Source organism: Giraffa tippelskirchi, chromosome 4 (assembly GCF_054371585.1).
Source record: "Giraffa tippelskirchi isolate mGirTip1 chromosome 4, T2T-mGirTip1v1.2.pri, whole genome shotgun sequence".
NCBI lineage: Eukaryota > Metazoa > Chordata > Mammalia > Artiodactyla > Giraffidae > Giraffa > Giraffa tippelskirchi.
The window spans coordinates 178,942,858-178,966,459 of NC_137278.1; the positions used below are offsets into that span (position 1 = coordinate 178,942,858).

The following is a 23,602-nucleotide window of genomic DNA, read 5'->3' on the forward strand; positions in this document are numbered from 1 at the left end:
CCTTAGAGCTTTTCGGAGAGCTCTCAGTTTATCTCCAGCCATATCTTAACACTCCTCTACATACTGCTATTTATCTTTAAGCAATTTTTTTTTTAACTCTGGGGCTCTCTGTCCATGCCTTGTGAAATGCCAATCTCCTGCTGTCTTACTCTATTGAATAGTCAAGGCAAACTCAGTATCTGCATTAATTAGAAGGGCTCCCCTCTCATTATCCTTATTATTAAAAGTTCTCTCTCTGTTTTGATCTCTTTGCGCCACTCTTGTGGTCTGTTTTGATCTCTTTGTGCCACTCTTGTGGCTTTTATCATGTGTTAATTTGTCTGGTTATTTAAGTTCATGTTTTATCTCATACTATTTTGCCAACTAGACAGTAAATCACCTTCCTACTGTATAAAATTCTCCAGTGCCTCCTCATAGCTTTCTGGATAAAGTTTAAACTCTTCACCTGGGTGTATGATTCTCGCAATAATCTGGCCCCTACCTGCTTCTCTTCTTACAGCTCCCATTTTCATCTGTATACCCCAAAGGCCCAACCATTCCAGGTCTACTATTTTGGGGGGGGGGGTTGCTGCACTAGCAGCATGTTAATCTTAGTTCTGCAATCAGGAATCGAAACCACATCCCTTGCATTGATAGTACGGAGTCTTAACCACTGAACCACTAGGGAAGTCCCAAAGCCCAGCCGTCCCAATCCATTTGTCATTCCACAAACACTCCAGATATTTTCATGCCCATTTGCTTTTGCTCATCCCATTTTATCTGCCTGGTATGTCTTCACTCATCTTATTGGCCAAGGATGCCCCTCTTTCAGTAGTCAACCCAGGTGCCACCTTCTTTAGGATGCTGTCCCTGACGCCCCAGCCCATGAGATGCATATCTATCCTACTTCCTTGGTACCCATGCATTGCCTTTGTTCATATGCTGACCTGTGTTTCCTAGAGGACCATAAGTTTCCTGGGGGTTGCAACACTTTCATCTTCTCACTTATATTTCCAGTACCTAGCCCAGGGGCTCTTGATGAAGTGAAATGAGGCAGGCTTGACATGGGGAAAACCAGTTGGTTATGTAGGTAAGTCTCCACCAGGTGGCATTTACTTAGGTGAATTCACCATGACTCAGGGCCTGGCTCTCAGCCTGAAGGCCTGGGAACTTGGCTTAACATATCGTGAATAGATCCGTCTCATAAAGGTAGAGACTTATTATCCACACTCACAGAGGCTGCTCTGTGAAACCAGCACGCCTAAGCACTAGTTGTGGAGTGAGTGGACTGGACTTTTGCTGGCATTGACCCTGACCTGGGCACTCTGCCTTTGTTTGCATGTCACACAGGAAGCCAGACCTCCTCATGTGTTGGCGGCCAGTCTATTTTACTTCACAGTGACTAATCATGTGAGTTGCTTGTGGATTGTACTAGCTCACCTCCTAAAGAACAAACAATCTCACTTCTCAATTATTGGGGAGAGGTGGGCGCACTTTCCTGTAGCTTCTGTGAACTGATTAACCCACACGTAATAAGTCTTTTTTTTTTTTTTATAAATTTATTTATTTTAGTTGGGGGCTAATTACTTTACAATATTGTAATAGTTTTTGCCATACATTGACATGAATCAGCCCTGGGTTTACATGTGTTCCCCTTCCTGGACCCCCCACCCACCTCCCTCCCCTAAGTCTTTAGTAAACACCGGTGTCATATGATTAGGCAGTTGCTGATTAGATACATAAATGCCACTAGATAGAAGATTATTTGAAAGTCTAACCGTGGCAAAGTAGCATAAGATATACTGCACATGATGGCATTGCTGGAAAACCATATTTCTCTTCAAAATTTCCTTTACCTCTTTTACATGTTTCTAACTATTTTCTTCATGTGCTTCTTGCCATCACCACCACCAGGCACTGAGACCTAACCAAGCGCTTTGCAGACTGAGCTTTCTCTCTGTCTTCTCTGCCTTGCTTGTCTCTTCCACTGCTCTGACTTCTGTCACAAGCTTCCCCTCCTCCCCATCTATTCTGTCTCCAAAAGCAGTTTCATTTCTTCTACTTTCTAAGTCAGAATATGCCTTGATGCTCACCTCTGAGGTACACGGTCCAGTGCAGGCTCTGTCAGTATCTTCGATGCCACATTTAGTGTTTGCCCATCTCTGACTTCTGCCCTTCTCTCAAGGTGTATGTTCTGCTTTTTTAATTTTATTTTATTTTATTTTTGCTGTTCAAAGCAAATTTATTTATTGTTCCTAATCAACACTATTAATAAATTGAGGATTCTGTATTTTATGGATTTTTCTTAACCACTAGATGGGTCAGAATTAGAATAAATAGTGAGCAGTGGAGTATGAAAACATTCGATTTTCAAGGGAGTCATATTTTTCCATCAGTTCCACTTCAGAATATTTTACTATGTATTTTTCCCCCGGTCTTTCTGATTTTGAATTTCACTGTGTAACTGATTAAAAAAAACAAACAAACTGGTATTCCACTATGGAGAACAGTATGGAGGTTCCTTGAAAAACTAGGAATAAAACTATCATATGGCCCAGCAATTCTGCTACTGGGCATATACCCTGAGGTGTATGTTTTAGAAAGAAAGAACTCTGAGTAAAGGGAAAATACCAGATCCCCCATCCATGTGATGTTAAAGTCAGCTTACAGGAAGAAAACCAGCCTTTTCATAACAAAGTACCAAACAAACTATTTATAATGGATCATGTACACAAAATTAGAAGAATTCTTTTCCCTTTGGTAGTGATTATTATTACACTCACACCATGACATTCAGACTGGCTATATAATTCCAAAATTCAGCACCACTATGGTTCTTTAATCTAACAAGAAAAATACATTCCTTCTCACTTCTCAATTTAGGATATCTTGATTCTAATTTCCAACTTGGTGTGAAGTGTTTATTATTTTAAGTGACTGAGAGATTACTACCAATTTTGGTAATTTTATCTTTAAAAAAAAATAAGACTAGAAGTTTTTCTGTCACATAGTAATTTTTTTCCTCTTTCTATTTGTCCCTAAATATTTTCACATCTGGAGGAGGACTTGGCAACCCACTCCCATATTCATACCTGAAGAATCCCACGAACAGAGGAGCCTGTCAGGCTATGGTCTCCATAGAGTCACAAAGAGACATGTCTGAAGTGACTTAGCAGGCACATGTTCACATAAACACATTCACATAAAATAAATTATTCACATGAAACAAATTGTTCACATAAATGCATTGTAGTACTGTGCTAGTCATTCAGAAAGTGTATCACTTACCAAAGAATTGAAATAATATCAGCCCTCAACTTGTAAGCACTTACTATGGGTATGCCAATCTCTGTGCAAAGTCTTTTACATACCTTAAATAAAATCCTTAAACAACCCTCCAAAGGATTTTATCCTTAAACAGATTTCCCTGTTTTACAGATGAGCACATTGAGGCTAATAACTTACCCAAGTCCCAGTTCTGGAACAGAGTAGAATTTGAAGCTGGGCTTGCCTAGCTTCCTTGTACACATTCTTTCCTCTGTAGTGCTTTTCCTTCCTGGGTGAGTTGATTGTGTTCTCAGAAGGTTTTATGGAACTCCCCCCACACCACGACGATGCACAATGAATAGTAACTTTCTTATATTTCATCCTTTTCCTTTTGTCATTTTCCACTGATGGAAGAAAACGTGATTTGGGGATATTATACATGTGGCTTTATCAGTCTATGTCAGTCTCGGGATGCCACATAGAAAATGTGTTATTAATATATGATTTCAAAAAAGTGTGTCCTGGCACAGTTACGAAGAAATAGATCTTTAGATGTAGAAAAGAGTGTTTTAAAAACGTGAGTTTGCTGTACAGTTTGACTTTGTGTTTTTATAGCTGATGAGGAATATGAAGATGGGATTGAAAGGACGTGTGACACTCTTCTTATGTGCATTGTGACTGTCCTGAACCAGGGCCTCAGGAATGGCGGAGGCGTGGGTGATGTGCTAAGAAGACCATCAAAAGATGTAAGCTGGAGAAAAATAGTTTTTCACGGAGCACACGATCCGATCTTTTTTTTAACCTAACAGCATTTACAACTCAGTTTTGTTTATAGGGTACTCCATTTTATGTTGTTTGCTATAAAAATATAACGGCAGCTATTGAAAGCAACCTATTGTATAATAGAATTCCATAGAAATAGCAAATGTCCTAAAAATCTATATATGTTAGTAGGTCATGACATCTTACCAACTTTGAACTGTATGTTGTATGACAGCAACAAAATCATGACTTCTGACTTTATGGAGGAGTTTGATTGTTACGTAAATAACAGAAACCAGGCTGTCTCTGTCTCTCAGTTTTTGCAGGCGTGGAGATTTGCTCTTTGCCTCCGAATAAGGACATCCTCCATTATTTGTCCACAAGAAATATCCAATCTGAACAGATTCTAGCAGGATTTCATATATTAAAAAGGCAAGGCTGAAAAACTTCTCGTTGGTGGCAGCATCTCAAGTCCCCCACTGGGAGCTTGAACAAGTTCAGTCCTCTAACTGGCCAGCTGTATCACGTTGTCCATCCATCTCATGTTTCTTCATCTATGAAACACCTAGACTATCTTATCTCTGATGTGTATTTTAATAACATTTATCAAGTAGAAATACGCTTGAGTTGAATGTACTTGACCCTACAAGGCCAAGAGCAAAATCTCCTTCAGAAATGGACAGACCATTAGATGATACTCAAATTTCCAGTCTCTCTGATCTTTAGAAATGGCATTTGTTTACCTTCTGGGTAGCTCCTGGGATAGGAGCCCACTTCACCAAAATGCATTTAGCATAATTACATGTAAAATGATTTTTAATACATGATAAATCCCTCCTTTGGAGAAGAAAAGTACAAGTGCATGGAAGGAGTCTGGGGACAGACTGGAAAGTTTTCCTCACAACGCTTATAAAGTAAACAAAGATAGAAAGTGGGTCTTATTTTTTCCAACTTGGAATACTATTATAGTCATTGAGCAAACAATTATTGAATATATACTTTCTGCTAGACAATATGCTAAATCAACATGCCTTGAAAATGTGAATTTGTATGCATATACATGATAGAGGGGTTTTTTTAATGTTTTTAAAATGTTTTATTTCAGGAGCCCTTGTTTGCTGCCCGTGTGGTATATGACCTTCTTTTTTATTTCATTGTCATCATTATCGTTCTGAACTTGATTTTTGGGGTTATCATTGATACTTTTGCTGATCTCAGAAGTGAAAAACAGAAAAAAGAAGAAATTCTAAAGACCACCTGCTTCATCTGTGGTAAGTGTTCTCAAGACACTAAAATAAGAGAGAAAGAAACTGCCCAGTAGAAAGGAGGGGATGGAAGGACTTTTTGTTTGTTATGCCTTGGGAAAAATTATTTCAAAATGAAAGCTGGACAAAATTCAGATTATGTAACTGAGCATTGGACCAGGATACTCTGCTTCCAGAAATAGAAGAATTACATCCCAAAGCTGTCTTGTCATTATTTCTGCCATTTGTATGATTCTCTAACTATAGCATGTGTTGCAAAATGCCAGAAGGTTCCACCAACTGGCAAACAGATTTTTCATCACAATAACATATTGATTAAACAATAGAATGATTTTTATTTTATTTTGTTAGATTTATGAATCCACAGATGAGTTTTCCAGCAGCTTGAACTTCTTACTCACTGGCAGCGCTTTGTCTTCGATTCTGAGTTGTGCTTTCTCCCAGTTTCTGTCTCTCTCTCCCCATCTCTCACACCCTGTCCTTTTCCTCTTCCTCTCTCAGACCCACCCAACCTTCCGTTTGTCCTCATTATTTCCTTTGGCTCCACCCTCTGTTGCATAGACCTCAGCCTTTTCTGGTTTTAGTTGTCTCTGTCGCTGGCTTAGTCACCCTAGGATATTTTCCCCTCCTTTTCTTTTATAGAAGCTATAACATGGATGTAGTTTTGCTTTCTTTGTTTGTTTGTTTGTTTGCCTGCTGTGCCATGTGACATGTGGAATATTATTCCCTAACCAAGGATTGAATCCATACCCCCTGCAGTGGAAACACAGTCTTAACCACTGGACTGCCAGAGAAGTCCCCCTTTCCCCTCCTTGAATAATCACCAACTCCTGGTGATACTCAACATCTATTTTTCCATATCGAGCTGAAGTCACACAATAAGCATAAGGGCTTCAGCGTTCATTATATAGTATATAACATTTATTCTATATAACTTAAACTGCACCCGCAATAATCCCCTTCCTTCCTCAGTTCACCTTTTGTCACCTGTCTCTTTTCCCTGAATGGCTCATTCATCACTCCAACAGGTGGATGTGTGCCAGATGTTAACCTGTAATAATGAGCTGTCTTCCAAGGAAACAAACACAAATTCAACATGCCCTTCTCCAGGGTGTCCACAATCTATTGTGAAACATAGAACAAAAAAATACCATTGCTGTCTAATGCATTAAGGGAAATGATAGAGAAGTTTAAAAGTTGTTAACATTTAATTGGGCTGTAGAGGGCAGATGAGAAAGTCAGGAAAGGTTTCCTGGAAGAGATGGTGATGGAGCTGATGGTAAAAGACGGAAAGGAGAGAGCCATATGAAAGTGGGCAGAAGCAGAGTGGCTAGCATAAGGAAAGGCATGGAGAGGAGAACAGACGGAAAGAATCTTCATTTCCTGTAAACAGTTTGATGTTGCTAAAGTGAAAGTTTCAGAGCAGGGTATGCAAAAGAGACTGGCCAGGCCATGTGTGACCTCTTATATTAAAAAGTTTGGACTTTATCCTTATGGTTTTATAGAAGATGGTGAATCATTATAGAATTTTAAGTAGAAGATACAGGGTGTAATTTTTATTTTCAATCACTGTGGCAGCTATGGGAAGTTGTTCATCGGGGAACAATATTGGAGGCAGAGGAACCAGGTAGAAGTTTATTGCCATTGTCCGTAAGAGGTAAAGAAACCTTATCCAGGACAGGTAGTGATGGCAGTATTCAGGGTAATGGACAGAGTTAAATATTGGAGAGGTAGAATCTGCCTGCCAATGCAGGGGATGCAAGAGAACGCAAGTTCAGTGCTTGGGTCAGGAATATGCCCTGGAGGAGGAAATGACAATCCACTCCAGTATTCTTGCCTGGAAAATCCATGGATAGAGGAACCTGATGGACTACAGTCCATGGGGTCACAAAGAGTTGAACATGATTGAGCATGCATAAGCACACACAGAATCCTTAAATCTCAGTGGTTTGTAATGGATATGAAAGAATGTGAGTGCCTGGGTGGATAGTAGTATCAAAAGTTGAGTTTAAGAATGGAAAAAGAAAAACAATTTTAGGTACGCATAGGCTGAATTTGGCTTTACAAGTACTGAAAATGAGATGTGTACTAAGTTGGACCATAAAGAAGGCTAAGCACTGAAGAATTGATTCTTTCAAACTGTGGTGTTGGAGAAGACTCTTGAGAGTCCCTTGGACTGAAAGGAGATTAAACCAGTCAGTCCTCAAGGAAATCAACCCTGAATATCCATTGGAAGGACTGATGCTGAAGCTCCAATACTTTGGCCACCTGATGGGAAGAGCTGACTCATTGGAAAAGACCCTGATGCTGGGAAAGATTTGAAGGCAGGAGGAGAAGAGAGAAGGGGGTGACAGAGGATGAGATGGTTGGATGACATCACCGACTCAAGGGACATGAGTTTGAGCAAGTCCCAGGAGATGGTGAAGGACGAGGAAGCCTGGCATGCTGCAGTCCATGGGGTCTCAAAAAGTTGGACATGACTGAGCTACTGAACAACAACTAAACAACACAGTGGGATACACCCAGCACAGAGGTGAACATATATGTCTGAGCCTCAGAGAAGAAGACAGTACTGAGGAGTCCTCAGCCTGAATGGGATAGAAAAAGCTGGAGTGTGGAGGAAGGCTTCCAAGTAAGAGGAGGAGACAATGGGGTTCAAGTGGAAAACATCAGCATTGAAAAGCTGAAAGAGAAAGGGGATCACATACACACAAGAGCTATCCAGTATGAATGGTGTGACGACAACCAGGCACAGGTGGCATGTGAAAGTGAAAGGAGAAAGTAGCCTTGGGGAGAAAATAGCCTTGGGAAGAATATGGTAGATTATCAACTCTGTCCAAGCAGAGAAGACCAGAAACATGAATTGAAACACAGCCTTTCAATTTCTTGTTTAGGCGGTTTCAAGTCTTAGGACTTTCTGTGTAGATAAGGGCAGGGACCAGATTGCACAGTGCTGGGGAGGGGCTGGCTGGAAGAAAATGACACAAAAAAGAAGACTCTTCTCAAAAAAGAAGAGTCTTCTCCATCTAGATTAGATGAAGGAACGCAAGACCGACATGGCGTCAGGAAGACGTTGTACAATAATTGGGGGATTTGAGAAGAGTTATTATATATTAACAGAAGGGTGAGCCTCAGAGGAAGAAAGATAACTGCCTTTGAAGAGTTTCCTGTGTCTCGTGGTCTTGCCTTTACCCTGCTTCCTCAAAGCCTTTTTCTTCACAATTGCGATGACTATTGTGTCAGAACCCTGCCTCTGAAACATGGACTCTTTGGAAAAATCTGTCAGTAGAATGTGAACCTCATCCTGAGACATGATCTTGTCTCCCCTGTTCTAACAACACAAAAGCATGAACAGCAAAATAAGTGCATCACTTCACCCCCGTTCCTGCTCCTCTGAGCTTTCCCTTCAATATCAAAATTCTCTCTGGCTTTTCAAAGTTATCAAAAAGCTTGTAACCTGTAAATTTCTTAAGATATCACATTAAGCTTCTTCTCCAAATTGAAGTGTTTGTCTCAAATCTCATCATGAATTTCCTGCTGACCTTTTCTTCTAGCTCAGGTTGCACATTCTCTGGGTCCATCACAATGTCTCAGACTTTCTCCCAGCCCATGATTTTATCATTGACTCCTTGTGTCTTCCCTCTACTGTCCTCTTTAACACTGCTCTATGCAGTTTATTGCCAAATATGTAGCCAAGCCTCTAGCCTCTCTCCAAGCTTTCATCCTTTGTTTTCCATGGTTGATTGGCATTTTAAAAGGTATGACTTCCTGGCAGCCAATTTTACCATGTCTGCGAACCAGTACATCATGCCTCTCCATCTCCTTCCTCTAACCCAGCAGCTTATCCTGACTTCCATATTGCAATTAATGACAGCCTACTGGGCTGGCAATGTCTCCATCATTCTAAGCATCTTCATTTTCCTCTTTCAGATGCGCTAGTTACCACGTGCTAATGAATCTGTTTTCACAATCTCACTCACTTCCTTCCACATATTCCCACAGCCACACCTTGGTTTTTCAGGCTTACCCTGGCTCATACCCCTAAATGACCTATTCGGTGCTGCCAGACAAAATTTTCCACTTTGAGCTCATCATTTCCTTATTCAAAAGGCCATCAATAGCATTGTACAGACTATAACTCAAAAACTCTGATTTTCCTGGCATGTAGGATGCCCCACAATTGGGCCTCTTCTTTTTTTGCCTGTCTTTTCTTCCACTGTTCTCCCAATTATAGCTCAAGGTCTGGTTCAACTGTGTTACTCATCTTTAACTCTTTCTTTCCATGTGTTCTCAGTTATAGTGTTTCTGTTTAGAATGCCCAAACTCCTAGGCTGTTGAACAACTGCCTTCTCTCTGAGACCCAGATCTAAAATCGTTATTGCATGAGTTCAGCTTTCTCTGGTCTTACTAATCAGAAGAAAACACATTTGCTTCTAAATTTTTCAATCACAATTAGCTCTAGGGTACTGTACACATTTTCCATTGTCTTATCTCTTCTGTTGGATACTATGCATTGCCATATTATAGAAAGTAAATGAACTTTACAGTCAAATAGATGTGGGTCTACATTGGTTCCCCATCCTGGCTTTGTGATCTTAGACAAGTCTTCTTTCACCTTGAAAGTGAAGAATATGCTGCCATGTTTTGGGGTTGTGGTGGCTATAAATGAAATCTTGTATATAAAAATCCTTAGCTAAGTGCTTAGCTGAAAGTAAGCTCTCAATACATGATAACTTCTCTTCTTTAGATCAACATCTACATCTTATCCATTTTTATGCTTCCAATTATTGGGTTGCCCAAAAAGTTCATTTGAGTTTTTCTGTAAGATGTAATGGAAAAACCCGAACAAACTTTTTGGCCAACTCAGTATGTATTGGGAATTATTCATAAATATTTGCTTAATGAATGACTATCCAATTAGTCACCTCCAAATTCACATTGTCTCTATATTTATGTGGCTTACTGCTTATAAAGGAAAATAAAGCAAGTAAGTCCTAAATTACTATATACTGCAGACAAAAAGCTTAATTGCACTAATTCCAAGTTATTCCAAATTTTGTTACGTGTAGGGTATAGTTTCTGTGGCATACACATATCCACAGGGATATATAGTGTGAGATATCAAGAAGTATTGGCATCCCTGGCTCAAATGGTAAAGAATCCGCCTGCAGTGTGGGAGACCCAGGTTCAATCCGTGTGTTGGGAAGATACCCTGGAGAAAGGAACTGGCAACCCACTCCAGTATTCTTGCCTAATTCCATGCACAGAGAAGCCTGGCAGGCTACAGTCCATGGGGTCGCAAAGAGTCTGACACAACTGAGCAACAACACACACACACATCAAGAAGTAGTAGATCAATGTAGTGTATTTTTCAGAAACTTCACATTTATTCAAATATTTGAGAGGCCATTTAGGTAAGTTAACCTAACAGCAAATTTAAATAGTATTTTTTTATATTGGAACAAATGTTTTGTAAAGTAGAACAAATTTAGTGTGACATTTAAAATAAAATAGAAACTTAACTTAAATATTGAAAAGTGTTTCCAAGTTCTTACAGCTGCTAATCCCTGTGACCTCAGTAACTTAAGGGTTCCTTATCCTCTGCCCTCAAAAGGCAGAAATATGTATAAAGTGTTGTGATCATGTATACCTAGATATATGTTCATTCCTGGAATCGCTTATTACATAAAAGATCTAATATATACCACTGAAAGTGAAAGTGGCTCAGTCATGTCTGACTCTTTGCGACCCCATGGACTATACAGTCCATGGCATTCTCCAGGCCAGAATACTGGGATGGGCAGCCGTTCCCTTCTCCAGGGGATCTTCCCAACCCAGGAATCAACCCGGGGTCTCCTGCATTGCAGGCAGATTCTTTACCAACTGAGCTATCAGGGAAGCCCAAATATATGCCATATATATTATAATAATATATCTTCAAGAATGATTTAAACATATGGGATATTTGGGGGTTGTATTAGCAGGCTGTAAAATAGTTGTGTTTAATCTAGATATGGTTCTTGGAATAGTCTGGTATTAAATTGTGATCCAAAGGGGAATATGGTATCAAATAACATAAAAGGGATTCTCCACAGTAGGAACTGGCTCTAGGAATATTCTAAGGATACTCATAGTAGCATTTGCAGAAGAGGTAGGTACTGTGACAGGCAATGAGAGCAGATGGGACTTCTAAGCCTTGAAGACATGACCAGATGTATCAGTTATGATTCAGAAAACAATTGCTAGGGATCCAGAAGGCAGCCGTGATAGGGTGGTGATGAACACATGACAGAGCCGAAGCAATAAGCATGGGAACAATTTGGCTCTGTTGTCCACATTAACTATTAATTTTGAATTACTAGAGGCTGCAGTGCAACAGAATAACAAAATGGAGAGAGGTCAGCATTCCTGTCATAAGGAGAGTCAGATTCCTGAAATTAAAGATCTTTCTAGATGCTTTAATAGGAAATAAAGGCTATTTTGTGAGGAAAGCATCTGTGTTCTTCTCTTGGTATGTTAGTTCCTTCTCTATACCTTATGCGTGATTTTATTCTCTTATATGTTATGCATTGTTTTATTCTCTTATTCTCTACATTTATGCATGAAAGTCATTCATTCACCTATTTGTTCAATACTTATGTCCACAATGTAGTAGGATCTTGCAGTGAACAAAGCCAGACAAAAAGCACTGTCATCATGGAGCTTATTTTCTAACATACATAGAATATCAAATGATGACAAGGACTAGGAGAAAAATAGAGCAGAGAAGAGGAATAGGAATGCCTAGCTGCTGAGTGGATATGTGCTCTGACCTTAGTCGTACTGGGTGGGAAACACAGCATAAGTGTAGTCTTCTCATTTTTCTGGAAAAGTTTGTATTGGGCACACAGAACTCTTCTTACCCATCTTTTCTTTCTCCTTTAGTCATCTCATCCAATGCTCTGGCTTTCATTGTTGTTTTATGTCATTTATCCTTGAACTAGTAGAGTTACATCTTCAATGCTTTTTTGGAGTTCCCAGATTCCTACCTAGCATCCCAACATTAATTTTTCTATAGGCATCTTAAGAGGGACACATCCCAAATCAAACATATCCTCCCTTTAAAATCTCTTCCTTCTATTTTTTTTTCCTCTTGATTTGTTGATATTACCTTAAATTCACTCATCCAAGTCAGAAAAGTCAGAGTCATTCTTCATTCCTACTAAATCTATACCTCTAATTGGACATCAAGCCCTCTTCAGTTGAGTCCTCTTCAATCTCTGATTCATATATTCAATTATTCTGTCAACTTTAGTTGAATGTCAACTGTTTTCCAATTACTATGCCAGGTGCCGGTAAGACAAAAAATAAATCAGACAATAAAGTCATAGAGCCTAAGGAATCAATAGAAACAGACAAATTTTTGCAGAAACATACTGAAAGGATCAACCAAGGGAGTCAGGGTGGTGCCAGTGGTTGAGCTGGCTCTTGGAGAAGGAATTCCTGTAAAGTGGGAAAGAGACTAGATAGAGGCATAGGGTTTTCAAAGGATTTGGTGTGTTTGGAGAATAGTGAGGACATCAGGGTGACCACAGGACATGTGCAGAGTGGATAGTTAGTACATGAGTCTGAGGGCAGCATCAGGTTCCTTGGTGGACAGGGACTTCATTAACAGAAGAGACGAAGGGCTAGAGACATAAATCTTTGATGAGTTGAGTTTGACATGCCTGTAAAGTTATTCAGGAGGCAGCTGGAAATAAAATCTAAAGTTGAGAAGAAAGGTCGGTACTGGGAATAAAGATTGAGAAATCATCAGCATGATGCTGGTTGAAACCACACGAATGGACTATACTGCTTAGAGAGTAAGATCTGATGATGATGAAAGACAACCAGTTTCCCTCCGTTACATGCCTCCTCCCGTGCCCTGGCCCCCTGGACTCCCACCCTCTCCTCTTCTCCCACAGTCTTCCTCTAAATCCTGCCACCAGAAATTACTTAAAGGAGAGCACCCAGTATGCTAGGCTCCACTCAGAAGCCTTCAGAATGAAGTGCAGACTCCTTAGCTTTGTGTGTAAAACTTTTCAGGGTTTGTGCCAAATGTACCGTTTCATCTTCATTTCCAAGTGTTCCCTCCTGACCATACCAGAAGAACTGACAGTTCCCCAAACAGGGCATTTGCTTTCATCTCTAGTTTTGTTGAGCTGTTTCCTCTGCCCAGAGGCAAAAGAACATAGATTTGGAGTCAGGAATATTTTTACTTAAATATTGGCTGACTTTTCCACTAAGTAGAGGTATTAATGTGAGCAATCAATGAAATCCCTCTGAATCTCTTTTTTCACATGTTGAAAGGTCAGATTGATTATTGTTGTTGTTATAGCATATTTAAACATCTTTATAGTTCTCAGCATAAATAAGTGCTCAGTAAAAATTAAGTACCCTTTCTTACTGGTCATCTCTTCTCCACTTGCCATGGTCATGTTTCATAGGTCAGACGTTTAAAACTTTATGCCTCATTGAAACGTTTTAAAATGTACCTGGTCAGAACTCATTTTGCTCTCCTTTATGTTTCCTTGATAGTTTATACCACTTAGAATATAATACAATTTGTCTGTTTCCTTTACCCTATTATGGATTGATTGATGGTAGACATTATGTTTTTATCTTTATAGTTCTATGTACTTTGCAACAGGTACATATGTAGGTAATTGTTTGAATTGGATTCTAGGAGAAAGCTACTTAAAATTTTTCTCCATTTTTCTGTAATGGCTCTGTTGAGGTAGAATTTACATACCTTATGATAGACTCATTTAAAGTATACATTTTCAGTGGGTTTAGTATGTGCAGAGTTGTGTATCTAGCATCATAATTTTATTTTTTTAATTAATTAATTCATTACTTTACAATATTGTGGTTGTTTTTGCCATACATTGACATGAATCAGCCACAAATGTGTATGTGTCATCATAATTTTAGAGCATCTTCATTGCCCTCTTAAGAAACCTCCTACCCTTTGGCCTCACTGTTCTCTTCCTTCCCATCAAACTGACCATCCTCCTCAGCCCTAGGCCACCACTGATTACTTTCTTTTGCTATAGATTTGCCTGTCCTAAGCATTTTGTATAAATGGAATCGTATCATATGTGGTCATCTGTGACTTGCTTTCTTTCACTTAGTATGTTTTCAAGGTTCATATTAGCATGCATCAGTACTATCTTATTGCAGAAAAATATCCATTGTATGGATATACCATACTTTGTTTACCTTTTTATCAGTTGATGAAGAATTGGGTTTCTACTTTTTAGCTATTATGAATAATGCTGCTACAGACACTCATGTATATGCTTTTGTGTGGACGTACATTTTTTTCTGTTGTGACTATACCTAAGAGTGGAATTGCTGGTAACATGGTAACTCTGTGTTCAACTTTTGAGAAACTGCTGAACTATTTTTGAAGTGTAGGAGAGTTCCAATTTATCCATGTCATCAATACTGCTATTATCTGTTTTTTACTATATGCATCCTAGTGGAACAATATTTATTTGTGACATACTCCTTTTTTTCTTAAAATAATGAGCATTTATTGAAAAAATACATGAGCAATTTAGGTAACAAATGCAGTAAGCAAAAGAGCCATCATGGAGAGCCAGATGCTTTAATTTAGCAAGACCCGCAACCCCACCATACACTATTACCGAACTTTTTTCTTGGCTTCCCCCTTTCTCTCTTTTCTAGGGCCATTCTAATTCCCTCTCCCTACTTGCAGCTCTGTCTCTTGATTTCTGCCAGTTTACAACTTCTACTGCTTCATTGCTTTGTGCTTATATTCTACTCTTTCCTGCATCTCTTCAATTCTGTTTTGCTCTTAGTGACATACTCTTAATTCACTCAATTAATATTTTATGCAGTGCCGACTACGTGCCAGGCAATGTTCTAAACTACAGGGACCATTATTGAAGAAAAGGGACACATATATCTGCCCATGGACATGCAGTAAATAATCAACATAATAAGCTCATATCTAAGTTCCCAGATAAAACGTTATGGCTTTCTTTTGTGCTAATTAGCAGGCTGGGTTTTTCTTGCACAACAATTTTTACCTATATATCTGAGACTTGTGGTCCAGTTTAATTGAACACCTTTGATATGGCTATTTTCGGTCTGTTCGGAGATGAAAAACACTCTAAGACCAATGAAAGAGTGATCAAAAGTATCAGTAGAAAGGGAGGGACAGACTGAATAAAGCAATCAAATTAAGCCACATTAAGAAAGTGAGGTTTGAGAAAAACTAGAAGGTAAGTGAGTTAGTCCAAGAGATATCAGAGAGAAGAGAGCTGTAGGGAGAGGAAACAGTCAGTTCAAAGGCCCTGAGGCAGGGATCTGGGTGCAAGGAAGAGCAGAGAAGCCCTTGATGGCTGGATGAGAGTTAGCAACAGAGAGAAAGTGGGAGATAAGATTAGAAAGGATGGAGGACCACATCACGTAGGGTTTAGCAAGCTGCTATTGCATGGGATGTATTTAAACTCAACAATTATTCATTGTTTTTTCAATCTTTGAGCTTAACTGGGGATCCTGTGTTTTCCCTGGCAACCCTACTCATGGGCCATTGTAAGAATGTTGACCTTTTTTCTGAGGAGGTGAGGAACCACTGCAGGGTTTAAAACAGAGGAGAGACACCATCCTACTCAGGTTTTTAAAGGGTCACTCTGGCTGCTGTGTTGCGAATAGGTCTTAGAGAGGAAACATGGAAGCAAGGAGGCCTGGGGGTTATTTGGGTAAACCAGATGAGTGACAGTAATGGCTCAAACCAGAGTGGTAGCCTAGGAGGTGGTGAGAGGTGATCAGATTCTGGGTATATGTTGAAGATACAGCCAAAATAATTTCTTTTTTAAATTTTTTGGAAAATATTTTAATTGGTGGAAAATTGCTTTACAGTTTTGTGTTGGTTTCTGCCATTCAACAATGTGAATCAGTCATAAATTATATATATATATATATATATATATATACACACACTGTTAGTGGGAATGTAAACTGATACAGCCATTATGGAAAACAGTATGAGGATTCCTTAAAAAACTAGGAACAAATCTAACATATGACCCAACAATCCCACTCCTGGGCATATACCATGAGAAAACCACAATTCTAAAAGATACTTGTACACCAGTATTCATTGCAGCAATATTTACAATAACCAGGACATGGAAGCAACCTAGATGTCCATCAACAGATGAAGGGATAAAGAAGTTGTGGTACATGTATACAATGGAATATTATTCAGCCATAAAAAGAAATGAATTTGAGTCAGTTGTAGTGAGGTGGATGAACCTAGAGCCTCTTATAGAGTAAAGTAAGCCAGAAAGAGAAAAACAAGTATTATATAGTTAAAGCATATATATGGAATCTAGAAAAAATGGTATTCATGAACCTAGTAGAGAACAGATTTGTGGACCCAACAGAGGAAGGTGAGGGTGGGGTGAATTGTAAAAGTACCAAACAAATTTCAACATGAATTGAATGTGACATGTGAGACAGAGGATTCAAGGATGACTCTAGACTTTTGGCTTGAAAACTGAAAGACTGGAGTTGCCATGGAATGAAAAGAGGACGTGGGTGGAGCTCGTTTGGGGGAGAGGATTGGATTTTTATTTGAAGCATGCTAAGCTGACGATAGGTCAAGTAAGACGAGGCATGACCATCAGCCAGCTAAATTTTATGGTATTTCCCGTAAAAATATCCAATAATATAATTTAAAAGGTCACACCTTCATTGGGGACACACTTTTTTTGATTTATGTACTTTGTATCTTATTGTTTAAAGGGTCTTCTTCATGCCTAAAGGGCCAAAAGACTTTTTTAAAAAAAAATATGTTTAGGAAAAAAGTAGCCAGTTTTGGAATTCAATTTCCAGATTTCTTCTCCAGTATCCGAACTGCAAAACCAGACTGAATCCCAGCATCCCATTTTACTTGGCAGCCTAATTCATTTTTCCATAGACGTTTTTCTTCATCTTCATTCATTTCCTTTCATCTACCCTTCAACCTTTGAGAAAAAAGCATCTTACTACCCAGATCCTCTCCTCGGTGTCCTTCCAGAAGCTAAAAAAATATGCCCTGGAAATTGATCAGACCTTCCCCTCACCAAAATGCCTGGAACACAGTAGTCTAAGGGTGGGACAAGTCTGTGAATCCTTATTGCATTCGGAGCACAGATCTCTGTGGACATTCTTTTGCCCTTCACTGATTACAAGTGGTTTTGAAGAGAGATGACTGTTGCTGCCTTTTTTTCTCTTTTTACCCAAGTTCCTGGATAAAATGGCTTTTTTTTCCTGCCCTGATTATTAGCAAGTGTGCTTTTTCTTGCACAATCATTTTGACTTCTTTTTCTTAGACTTGCAGTCCAGTTTATTATAATTTGACAATTTTTATTTGGTTGTGTTTTAAATTGTCTGCAAATTTCACATCTATAATAGGACTTCACTTTTCCCAGGATCCACGGGGGATAATGTTAGTTGGGAAGAAATGAAAAACTCTGGCATTTTTTCTGGAGGTCTTGGGTACTGTGTTGTTTTTAATCATAACATTTTAAATTGTCATGCTCTTTCAGAAAATGTTTCTTCACAATAATGATTATGTTTTTATGCCAAAAGTGAGTGCTGATTTAATGACACGTTACACACATTGTCTCTCCTGGTTTTTTTTGCAGGACTCGAGAGGGACAAGTTTGATAATAAAACGGTTTCTTTTGAGGAACACATCAAGTCAGAACACAATATGTGGCATTATTTGTACTTCCTAGTCCTGGTGAAGGTGAAAGACCCAACTGAATATACCGGACCTGAAAGTTATGTGGCTCAAATGATTGTGGTGAGTGAGGAGAGGGTTTGGATCTATGACTATACTGCATTCTGTATGCTTCCAATTCCCTACCCTACCTTTCTCCCAGAATGCAAAGGTTCTAGCAGTCATTTTGTTAACTTTTAAATAGGACTGTCAGTCATTGAAGAACCCCTGTCCTGGCTAAATCATTGGTTCTTAGTGGACGCCTTGATTATACAAACCAAATCTAAGCCTCAGATATACAGATGGTATTTCCTGGAGAATTCTCTGTGCAGTGAATTCAGTCCTTTCTGTGATCTTCTGACCTCATGCTTCCTGTCATCACTAATGTCTCAGTTCCCCAAATCTGGAACTTTCACATTGGGACATGATTCATACGTTAAGAAATGCCTTAAATTTCATAAATCAAGCATTTAAGCAATTAAAGAGTGTTTGGGGAGGGGATAATGTTCAACCCCAGTGGGAGAGCATTGACTTTTTGTCAGCATACATTTTGGATAGACTGACCAGTGTTGGTGATGGATTTGCCCTGATCCTGCTGTGTCCAGTTGCTTGTGACTCCTCCTCATGATCAGTAGCATTGCACAGAGAGTATGATTGTCCATGATTCAAAGTTTCTTCTGTTTCATAGAAAATTAAAATGAACTGGCTTAAAGAGAAGTCAGAGTTGCAACTTTCATGTATCCATGATATGCATTTTGTTGTTCAGTCACTAAGTCATGTCCAACTCTTTGTGACCCCATAGACTGCAGCACACCAGGCTTCACTGTCCTTCACCATCTCCCAGAGTTTGCTCAAACTCATGTCCATTAAGTTAGTGAGTATCATTGCATCTGATGCTGAAGCTGAAGCTCCAGTACTCTGGCCACCTGATGCAAGGAGCTGACTCATTGGAAAAGCCCCTGATGCTGGGAAAGATTGAAGGCAGGAGGAGAAGGGGATGACAGAGAATGAGATGGTTGGATGGCATCACCAACTCAATGGACATGAGTTTGAGCAAACTCTGGGAAATAGTGAAGGACAGGGAAGCCTGGTCTTCTGCAAGTCCATGAGGTCACAAAGAGTCAGACATGACTTAGTACTGAACAATGACAAATCTTTGCATCTGATATAAATTCTTGTATTCTTACAATAAATGTGGCCATATACTGGATTTTGCCTCAAAACCATCCTCCAAAACTGTGTTAACTATTTGAGAATGAGGCCTTCGAAGAGCCATGACCCTCTTTAATGCTGAGTCCCAAGAATGTGTGTACACTCAGTCACTTCAATCGTGTTTGACTCCTTGTGATTCTGTGGACTGTAGCCCACCAGGCCCCTCTGTCCAAGGGATTTTCTAGGCAGGAATACTGGAGTGGGTTGCCTTGCCCTCCTCTGGGGATCTTCTTGACCCAGGGATCAAACCCTCATCTCTTGGATCTGCTGCATTGGCAGGTGGATTCCTTACCACTAGCACCACCTGGGAAGCCCTATCCCAAGAATAACATTTTAAACACCAGAGTGTCAGGAGAGCCAGGTAACAGCAGGTCTGTATCTTCCCCTCTGGGAGCTTACATCCACTTAGGAAGGCATAAGCTACAATATAATGAACAACCAAAGAACATGTTCAGAGGCTAACATCTTACTAAGTACAAGTTAACATTGCACTGTTTTACCTTACCTGACAATATTTATGTGTCACAGGAGAGCTCCATGTAAACAGACTTTTTTTAATTCAGCATTTTTTATCCTATTTTATTATGGACATGCATCCTACTGTAAGTTATTTTCTTTCCGTTTTTCATATGACAGTGGGCAGAACCTAATATTGTTTCTTTTTCTCCATGTGTCCTTTTCTGCCGTCTCTTCCTTCTAAATTAGGAAACAGGTTATCATTTTGAGAATAGGCACTCACAGTCATCGTTTATTCTTGATATCAAGATGCTCAGAGACTGTTTGTATGAAACATTTTGCTTCTGCTTGCCAGGGGAAAATCGTGTAAGCATTCATTTAACATGTGACCTCGGGACTTCCCTGGCGGTCCAGTGGTTAAAGCTCCGTGCTCCTAAGGCAGGGCTGGTGGGTTCCATCCCTGGTTGGAGAACTACAATCCCACACGCCTTGAGCTGTGGCCAAATTTTTTTTTTAATTTAGAAAAATAAGTAGATACAATGTGACCTCACACTGCTGTATTTTATCAAAGTTTGAGTTACATTTAATTAATATATATTTATCAGTCATCTGTTATGTCCCTTGGACTAAAGATTTTGGGGAATACACTGAAGTCTGAAACATTCCTTTTCTGCCAAAGAATTTAGAGCTTCCTAAGAAGAGGAGGTGAATAATAAACCTAAAGTAGAACAAACCAAGTTCCCTAAGAGTGGAACAGAGAAAAGTCTGAAAGCTTAACGATGTAGAGTGATAACCAACTGGAAGGTGGTGGAAGGGATTTGGGGGTGGGGGGTGTGTGTGTATGTAATACATAAGACAGGGTAGACTTCGTGCAGATGAGGACTGTCTACTGGATTAAGAGTGAGTTCCTATAAGAGGGAGCAGCCTAAAGAAAAGCCTCAAAATGGGACATTCAAACCCTCGGGGAAGTTACTTGCCTTGTTTCACCAGCACATGGTTTACTTCTAAGGAAGTTCTGAGAGTTATGACCCAAAAAGTCAACTGGACTTTTGAGTAAGAGGTGTAGGTTTTGGTCATTATTTTCTTTCAGCAAGGGGAAGCCGCAGAGGTTTTTACCTAAGGGAATAATATGGCCCAGTAGAGTGTTCAGGCAGAGGTGCGTGGGCTGGTTTGGGGAAGGGAAAGACGAAGTGAGAGGTGGTACTTGGCAGTTGACAAGATTAAGAGGGGGGTGTGGAGGAGCAGGTGAAAAGCTGAGAGATGAGCCAGGGACACCTGCCACTGTGAGCCTGGTCATTGGGAGGAAGGCAGTGAACGGGTTTCAGAAAGTCTCTATGAGGAGGAGAAACTAGTCAGAGAAGAAGACTTATTGATTTTGAAACAAGACAGGAGGCTGAGTCACAGCTTGTGAGAGATGAGATAGTGACAACAGCAGGAGTCTTACAACCAGAAAGATCTGGACTCAAACCCTGACTCTAGCACAGATCTGCTGTGTGGTCTTGGTATCTTGGGTGAGTCTTTGAACCTCCCTGAGACTCTGCCTCCTCACCTGACAGGCAGAAAATGGGTGTGAAATCAGTAAGATGATGTGTAAAAAGTGTCTTGCTCATGGCGGGTCCTCAGTCATTGACAGTTTTCCCTGAGGTCATCCACATGGAAAGACAGTTGGCGCCATCAGGTTAGCGAGTGGTGGGAGAAATATAAAGAGAGGAGAAGAGAAAGCCAGAGACAAAACCTGGGGGATCTCTTCTTGAGATAAAAGGAAGAAGACAAATAAAATAAGTAGAAAAGAAGACAATAAAAAGAGTAGAAGAAGCACCAGGGAGAGGAGTGTGTCAGAAGCCTAGAGATGAGCATTTCAGTGTCAAAGTTTACAGCATCAGTTGTTACAAAGAGGAGACAGGTCCAAGCCTTTGGATCTTGTGGTAAGGAAATCCCCAGGTGACTGCCAAGAAACAGTTGACCCATCTTTAGCCTTCATATTAAAACCACCATTTTGCCAGGCTCTTGTCCTTGAATGTTTCAGACTTAAATTTCCGTGTGTCTGTCCATCCTCTCCGCTCCCAAGAACCAGGACAAGAGGGAGGAGAACCACAAACTTCTTCAAGCATGAAATATCTCGATCTCATCCAAGCAGAGCACATCCAAGAGAATGGGCGCCGGTCCTGCATTTTAATGGTCAGGAGAAGGAAGGGTGATATTAAGCTTAGGAAGGATGGAAACAAAAAGTCATTTGACTCTTGAGTGTTCATTTACTGAAATAGCCCTTTTGGAAAACTTCTGAAAATCTGTAGCTGACAAACCCAGTTTGGAAAATTGTTACTCCAAGCTCCATGGAGATTACGGCCTCCTAATCTTGATCCACGAGAGAGAGAAGATTTTAGAGCTCATGACAAGTCGACACATGTCTGTAGCTCATTTCAAAGACTATATTTTTCTCTTCCTCCAGGTCAAAGGTAATCACTCTTAACAGCTTGGTAGGAAACCTTCCATTTCCTACCACTTCAATTTTTGGACTTTAAAATTAGGTATATTTACCAGTTTTATTTAAATCCTTGTTTATCAATAGAGCTTTAGAAGAAGTTTTCATTTCTTCATGATGGACATAGGTTTTACCCTCAAGGATTTATGCAAAATAAAATAAGGAAGTTCCTCATATTTGCTCATGAAACAACTCATCTGAATTCTACTACACTTTAAGTAAGCCCGATTTGGACCTAGAGGCCCTTAGCAAATGCTTCCTGTCTTCTGGTGAAATGAGAAAAATAAGAATATACCAAGTTTGGGGCTGTTTCTCCCCTCTGTGTATTTTTTCACCTCCAATCCATCAACTTTACGCTCAGGTAAAAATGAGTATTTGGTGGCTTCCCAGGTGGCACTAGTGGTAAAGAACCTGCCTACAAACGCAGGAGACATAAGAGACACACGTTCAATCCCTGGATTGGGAAGATCCCCTGGAGGAGTTCATGGCAACCCACTCCAGTATTCTTGCCTGAAAAACCCCATGGACAGAGGAGCCTTCAGTCCAAAAGGTCACAAAGAGTCGGATAGGACTGAGGCAACTTGGCACGCACACAACACACATAAGGAATATTTATACTAATATGCATTAAAGCATACATTATAAATAAATTGATATATTGTTTCTAGGGGTTAGATTCTTAGAAAATACATTTGTGCCTCTACATCCACCCAGTGACAGGGTCAAACTTCTAAAATATTCATAGAAACTTAAAACTTCTCACTCCTGCCTTCAGACCCTGCCTGAAGCTGTTTAACTATCCACTGTCTGAGTCTTTGAATTAACACAAAACTCTTTGGGGATATTGTTAGGGGAGATGTGAGTAGATCAAGGTATTTTGGGAATATATTTTCTTCTGGCAAACAAGTTCTCATTTGTTATAAGAGGATTGATATTTTGAGCTAGTGTTTATTGGGGACACAAAGTGGCAGACAGAAAAGGAAGGACGACCATGCAGGAAAGTAAAAATAATGAAAAAGAACCCAATAAACTAGGAGGAAAGGGCCTAAGAGGGTAAGTCCTGTAGCCTGTGCTAGTAATGGCCTATGAGCATCACTAAGCCCCTTTGCTTCTGCCATTACCCAAAGGATGATATTGAAGAGGAACAAAGTAGAGATCATTAGGAAAAAAATGCCCAAGGCTTTTAGAGGTTCCTGTAACATTTTGGAGACATTTTCAGATTTTAAGTTGTTCATTTGCCGAGGTATGTTAGGGACCTTTGGGAATATTTAGTACTTAGTTTGACAAACAGTGAGATCGAAATCAGAGGTACCAGAAAGGCAGGTACCCTGCTTATTCAGAGAACTGCCCACTTGTTCTGGTGTACTGAGTGGCAACCCAGACCCTGGCTGGCCATGCCCCATGACCATGGCTTTGCAG

The 23,602-nt window shown here is 39.9% G+C and overlaps 1 protein-coding gene across 6 annotated transcripts in view; it reads left to right on the forward strand.

Moving 5' to 3' along the window:
• ITPR2 (inositol 1,4,5-trisphosphate receptor type 2) overlaps positions 1-23,602 on the forward strand; it is a 563,179-nt gene that overhangs the window by 482,676 nt on the left and 56,901 nt on the right. For all 6 annotated transcript variants that reach the window (XR_014051645.1, XM_081483690.1, XM_081483688.1 and 3 more), the window contains 3 exons: positions 3,862-3,992; positions 5,114-5,279; positions 17,957-18,117. Coding sequence is in view for 5 of the 6 variants with exons in the window: in XM_081483690.1 (XP_081339816.1) it covers positions 3,862-3,992; positions 5,114-5,279; positions 17,957-18,117 (458 nt within the window). In the remaining variant the exon portion in view is untranslated. The remainder of the gene's footprint in view (positions 1-3,861; positions 3,993-5,113; positions 5,280-17,956; positions 18,118-23,602) is intronic.